This window comes from Quercus suber, unplaced genomic scaffold (genome assembly GCF_002906115.3).
Source record: "Quercus suber isolate HL8 unplaced genomic scaffold, Cork oak 2.0 scaffold_770, whole genome shotgun sequence".
Lineage (NCBI taxonomy): Eukaryota > Viridiplantae > Streptophyta > Magnoliopsida > Fagales > Fagaceae > Quercus > Quercus suber.
The window spans coordinates 131,947-138,505 of NW_027070206.1; the positions used below are offsets into that span (position 1 = coordinate 131,947).

A 6,559-nucleotide genomic window follows, 5' to 3' on the forward strand; every position below is an offset into this window, starting at 1 on the left:
TAAAAGAACGTGGAATTCCAAGCAATCAAATAGACCCCTCCTCGTGGGTTAATATAAAAAAAATAAAAAATAATATAAAAAAAAAGTTAGCTCAAGGTAAAGTTTTTAATAACTTAATAAGAGATAAATCGATTAATATCTTAATAGGATAATAATAAATAACTATCATAAAAAAAACAGAATTATAAGTTAAAATTCTCTAAAAAAAAATTAAACTTTCTTTTCAACTATACAAGTAATGAATAATACATCAATTTAAACCCGAATATTCAAAAAGTAATAAACTGATTATAAAACAACCACATAAAGTGTAAATAATAATTTATATTATATTATACCCAAAAAAAACAAAGAAAAAAAAAAGAAATCGACAGGCGCAGCCTATGTGATTAGACCTATTTATATTCATTATTCACCACATTTCTTTCTTTCTTTCTTTCTTCTCTACAATAATTCCACCTTTGTTTTCGTTGAACCATAGGTTGAGGTAAAGCAGTTACCATAGTCAATAGAAAAGGCTGACGTGTCAACACAGCCATAGTATAAATATATGGTAATGTAGCAACTCTGCTAATTCACCACCTAAGAGACACCTCATCCCTTTATAAAAACGTAGAGGTAGATAGATATATAATAGAAGAAGAGAGAAGCAACAACACAAACACAACCTCCCATTGTGAAAAAATATATATATTTATAAATAAATAAAAAGTTAAGAGAGAGAGAAATTATTCATTCCACTGCAAAATTCTTTTCCTTTTTCTCTCAAAATCTTTGAAAATATCCTTACTCCCAAGTTCATATTCCATCAGCTAAGATAACAGAACAGTCTCTGATCAGACACACCCACTTCTCTGTTTCTACAATTTGATCCAATTTTTTTTTTCTTTTTTTTTTTGGGTAAAAGGAACAAGAAAATAAAAAGTTGAAATTCTATGCAGTTGTTGACAGATGCAGATGGGTTTTGAGGAATCCTGGGTTTCTCTGATATGTAATCCTCGTTTCTGTATTACTTTGTTTCGATCTGTAATGATCATAATGTACAGATGGAAAAAGTTGTTTAAGCACATGTTACTGTGTTCTGTTTTTCTGAGAGATTCTGTTTTTATTTTTATTTTTTCTTTGTTTGCTGATCAAGTATACTTGTTATTTGGATTCTGTGATAGATTTTATGATCTGGGTATGTTGAAAGATGGACCTTTTTTTTTATTGGTTTATTATATCTATAAGCAAAGATTGTTAATGATTGTGACCCCTGTTCTGGGTTTTGAAGTGTGGATGTTAAATTTGCTTGCTTGGTTAATATTGATCGGGTTAATCTGACTTTTAGATGAGAGTTTACGTGAATAGGAGTTTCTCTTTTCATGTTAAAATTCTTTTCTTTTGGGGTTTCTGTTGGGTGTGGGATTGGAATATCCTTTTCCATGGAGTATTGGTATTCTTCTCTTCCAAGTTTTCTTCTTTTTGGTGTGTTTATAAATGTCTTGTTTTGACTCTTGGAATTCAATTGATAATATTTGGATGCTCTGAGTTTGGCTGATTTTGCTTGGCTTGAGCATAAATTCGATGATCGGTTAATAAATTCGCCTGGTACATCTATGTATATCCTTGTTTCTATGAGAAGATTTATATTTCTTATGCCTTTTTTGGGAAATGAGATTTCTTTCAATATGTACAAGTGTGCAATGTAAAATGGAGATGGTTTGTCATATAATCCAGTTTTCTTTTACTTTCTTTCATATAAGGAATTTTTATGAGCATGCGTTTTATTTGTAGGTTTGAGACTTGAAGTTTGCTGATCAATATATATTATAAGGTAGATACCTCTGACCAATATTCTAATAGTGGATATAAATAGTAAGATGTATTTAAATTTAGGCATTCGATGGTCATTGGAGAGAGTAATGCAGTAATTTTTTTGTTCATGGTTTCCCAATTCCCAGCAAATTAGATCTATTCATCAGCCTAATTTGGGCACTGCAAACTGCGGCAGTGCCCATGGATGCAACAACAAGTGGAACCCCAACTATTCAATACCATAACATTACTGACCAGCCAGTTACTACTATTGTTGCCACACCTGTACCGGCATTTCAAAGACAGCAACGCCATTGCTTCGGGGATTCCATCCCCGGAGAATTCCCCTTGTCTGCCAATCCTTCCATTGTCCTTCATGTCCTTACGGCGTGTAATTTGGATCCTCAGGATCTTGCAAAACTAGAGGCAAGTACTTTGATTATGTACATTTTGAGAATGAAGTTCTTTTGCAATGCAAGAATTGATAATGCTCCTGATTTGATTTTGAATGTGCCTATTGCAGGCTACATGCTCCTTCTTTAGGCAGCAAGCAAACTTTGCCCCTGACTTCGAGTTATCCTTATCGGAGCTTGCTGCCCTCGACATGTGCCAAAAGAGGGCCATATTTAGGCGAATGGCAACAGAAGAACGCCTAGATTTTAAGCAAAAATGTGGGGGCTCATGGAAGCTGGTCCTGAGGTTCTTGCTTGCTGGAGAAGCATGTTGCAGGAGGGAGAAATCGCAGGCAATAGCAGGACCAGGTCACAGCATTGCTGTGACATCTAAGGGAAGTGTTTACACATTCGGCTCCAACAGCTCAGGACAGCTTGGACATGGCACCACTGAAGAGGAGTGGCGACCTCGGCCTATCAGGTTGTGAACATTTATCCATTCTGAGACCTGATTCAATAAATGCAAGAATCTGAAGGAACTACTTGATTTAAAAAGGAAAGTTAATGGAACTCTATTATGTTGCAGATCTTTGCAAGGCATTCGAATTATCCAAGCAGCTGCTGGGGCTGGCAGGACAATGCTGATCAGTGATGCCGGCCTGGTTTATGCCTTTGGAAAAGAATCATTTGGCGAAGCCGAGTATGGAGTTCAAGGTGGTAAATTGGTTACAACTCCACTGCTGGTAGAGTCCTTGAAAAACATATTTGTTGTGCAAGCTGCAATTGGAAATTTCTTCACGGCTGTCCTGTCAAGGGAAGGCAGAGTTTATACATTTTCTTGGGGTGATGATTTCAAGCTTGGTCACCAGACTGATCCAAATGATTTGGAGCCCCATCCCTTGTTGGGGGCACTTGAAAACATACCAGTGGTGCAAATTGCAGCAGGATACTGCTACCTCCTTGCTCTGGCTTGTCAACCTAGTGGCATGTAAGCTCTGTCTTCATTTCTTTTTCTTGGGATGGCATTCTATTAGTTGAAGTTATAAGCATACTTGTATATATGTTTTAATTGATACTCAGACAGGTATCTCTTTTTAATTTTCACAGGAAGTCGTTTTTTAAATTTGTTTCTGAATTGGTATTAAGAAGATAAATTTTCAAATCTTCAGGATTTTTTTCTTTTTTTAAATCAATTTACTATCCTGAAATTTCTGAGAGGGCTGTGACATTCTGAAATCCTGATTAGCATTTCTCTTGTTTCCTTATATGGCTGCACATTTACTTCAATAAATGCATTGGATATGATATCAACATAATTACTGAGTTGTTTGATCTTCTTCTCAAATCATATCAGGTCAGTATACTCCGTTGGGTGTGGCTTGGGTGGGAAGCTTGGACATGGTTCAAGAACTGATGAGAAGTACCCCCGATTGATTGAACAGTTTCAGCTTTTGAACCTTCAGCCAATGGTGGTTGCAGCTGGGGCTTGGCATGCCGCTGTGGTAGGGCGGGATGGACGGGTGTGCACGTGGGGTTGGGGGCGTTATGGGTGCTTGGGTCACGGGAATGAAGAATGTGAATCAGTTCCTAAGGTTGTGGAATCGTTGAGCAATGTCAAAGCCGTTCATGTTGCTACAGGGGATTACACAACCTTTGTGGTGTCTGATGACGGTGATGTTTACTCCTTTGGCTGTGGAGAATCTGCCAGTCTCGGACATAGTAATGGTGCTGATGGACAGGTCTGGGTTTTTTCTACTTTTTATTTATTATCTAACCTATTAATTTGGCTTAAGCAGGTTCAATGGAGAGATTGTACCCAATTTTCTGATTTTATACAACTACTGATTTATGCGTTGTTGAACCTTTGATACTATTATTTAAGCCTACACATCTTTGTCTTATTGCCTAAAATTTAATTACTTTGAATTATTGATTGCATGGAGAAGTTTCCTTATTTATTAGTTGAATCATCAAACTGTTCTGACTAGTTCCTGGATTTGCAACCAACTTTATTGATGCATTGGCCTTTCCTATATTTGAAGACATTTATTGCTCTTGATTATAATATTGTGCTTGCTGACATTATACCTACCAATTGTTGAGTTCCCAATTTCTATATCTCAATAATGTGCTTGCCATTGCCATCCGCATGCTTTAATGTCTTGGGAAAGACAGTAATGAACCTTGCGAATATCAGGTAGCTGTTGACAGCTAGAGCTTTAGATCTAGTGACGACAATGTTATGATAAGGAGAACTGTCCTTGTCTTTGTCATATGTACTTGTTATGATAAGGAGAGATTTCCAGTTTGATGAAGTTACTGAATTATGTTGGTTGTCTTTGATATGTACTTTTCAGGGAAACAGGCATGCAAATGTATTAAGTCCAGAGCTGGTAACATCATTGAAGCAAGTTAATGAGCGTGTGGTACAGATCAGCCTCACCAATTCTATATACTGGAATGCCCACACTTTTGCCCTTACTGAATCAGGGAAACTTTATGCATTTGGTGCTGGAGACAAAGGGCAGCTGGGCATAGAGCTTGTTGCCAACCAGAGTGAAAGGGGAAACCCGGAACGGGTTGATATTGATCTCAGCTAGGATCATTAGTAGCTTTACCTGCCCACTGCTTGCACCATGCTTTATCTTAATTTATCATTAGCATGCATTGCATTTGGTGTTTAGATTTCCTTGTTTATTTTGTAAATAGAAACAAAGAAGAAAAAAAATTGTGAATGTTCAAGCTAGGTAACAAACCACAGGCTTAAGCAGATGCCACATGGTTGTTTATATCTGAAAACTTGGCTTGCTCTTAGGCTTCAAGTAGTTGATAGTTGATACATTTGTCAAAGTTGATTTATAACATGTTCTATCTTTTAATTGATTTCATAAGTCATCTGCTTACTTAAAATTCCAAGGAAAAAAAAAAAAATACATGCATCAGCATACTCTCTTTTTTTGAAAGTTTTGCATAGTTTTAAAAGCAATGTCCATTTGTTCCAACTACGGGTCAGTGACATTGTCGGAGCTGTCCTAAGTGCTAGGACCAGGGCCTCTGGAAGATTTTGGTCCTCATCAGATGCAAATATTGTCCCAAAAAATTGATGGCCAAATTTAGATATTCCGGGCTCTTTCTGCCACTCTCACACATCTTATGGAGGCTGGAAGGCTCTTTTATGTTCTTTTATATATTTGAAATTGATCTTAGGGACTTAAAATTATACTACCAGAAAGTACACGGGTGTTCATCAGCCGGTGTGGCTGGTTTTTGAAAGGATTCTTTAACCACACCAAACCCGACCCATCGGTTTCCTAAAACACACCATTGTCACGCTGATGGAACAGTTTTCCAGCCACATTAGTGGTGGTTTCCATTTGCATGGTGATCGGTTTCCTAAAATTACAAACCATTGCCACGCTGGTGGAACAGTTTTCCAGCCACGTTAGTGGTGGTTTCTGTTTGCGTGGTGATCGGAATCCACTGAGCGTCGGGGAGAGAGAGAGTGATCTGGAACCAAACCAAAAAATCTTCCTAGATTCAAACTCATAAATCAAAATCTGAGATGAGATCTAAATATCAAAACCAACCCACTACAAACCTTCAATTTAACTTGGGACTAACAATTAGAGACCACAGAGGCAGAGACGATCTCTAACCTTCAATCAACCACAGATGATGAAGGTAGAGATGACGGATCACTAACCTTCAATCAACCACCAGATGACGAAGGTAGAGTGACGGCCTCAACTGCGACTTGAAGATTGAAGATTATGTGTGAAATGGTAGTTGGTTTTAACTTGAAGATTGGAGATTGTGTGTGAAATGGTAGTTTGTTTTGTTATGAGTGTGGGTGGAAATCTCAAATATTAGATTTGAACTTCAAATTTTGGGTTTTCTTTTGAAGTATTTTGTAAAAGATACTGACAACTGATTTGGTATTTGTCGGTTCAAAATGCACGACTGACATACTAACCGGCCAATGTCAAAAAAGGAGAAAGGACAACCAGGACAATATTAATCAACAGGAAAATAAAAAGATATGACCTAGAAGTCAACACCTAGACCTGACTTGAAGTCAGCACCAATCGAGAAAACTACTAAAAGTCAACACTTAGTGGAACTAAAGTTAACATTAGACAAAATGACTATTTTTTTCATTCATCAAAATATATACTAATTCTAAAATGAGTACAGTACTTTGATTATAAGGAATTGTTAAACTTTAGTTCTAATTGATGTAAGAAACCTTAATTGCCTTATTATAAAAATAACATTACTTTTAAATTAAAATACTAATAGTCTGTTAAACTAATAGGACCTAAAACATAAAATACTATTGACTTGCAAACATATATTGATGATGCGTAAAT

At 36.7% G+C, this 6,559-nt stretch overlaps 1 protein-coding gene across 2 annotated transcripts; it reads left to right on the forward strand.

Moving 5' to 3' along the window:
* Nucleotides 1-578: 578 nt before the first annotated feature.
* On the forward strand, nucleotides 579-5,080 carry LOC112015914 (ultraviolet-B receptor UVR8). Of its 2 annotated transcripts, none has more exons than XM_024048379.2 (7): nucleotides 579-991; nucleotides 1,777-1,816; nucleotides 1,944-2,223; nucleotides 2,321-2,670; nucleotides 2,776-3,177; nucleotides 3,544-3,928; nucleotides 4,547-5,080. In XM_024048379.2, the coding sequence occupies exons 3-7, from the start codon at nucleotides 1,999-2,001 to the stop codon at nucleotides 4,787-4,789; spliced, it is 1,605 nt and encodes a 534-aa protein (XP_023904147.1). In that variant the 5' UTR covers nucleotides 579-991; nucleotides 1,777-1,816; nucleotides 1,944-1,998; the 3' UTR covers nucleotides 4,790-5,080. The 2 variants fall into 2 exon arrangements, with proteins under 2 accessions (XP_023904147.1, XP_023904148.1); XM_024048380.2 differs by lacking the exon at nucleotides 579-991 and adding an exon at nucleotides 1,011-1,590.
* Nucleotides 5,081-6,559: the final 1,479 nt, after the last annotated feature.

Bases quoted from the DNA above. Each gene is read 5' to 3' on its own strand.
- LOC112015914 (XM_024048379.2), top strand. From the start codon at position 1,999: ATGGATGCAACAACAAGTGGAACCCCAACTATTCAATACCATAACATT. The intron at 2,671-2,775 runs GTTGTGAACATT...ATTATGTTGCAG, and splicing joins TGGCGACCTCGGCCTATCAG to ATCTTTGCAAGGCATTCGAA. The intron at 3,178-3,543 runs GTAAGCTCTGTC...AAATCATATCAG, and splicing joins GCTTGTCAACCTAGTGGCAT to GTCAGTATACTCCGTTGGGT.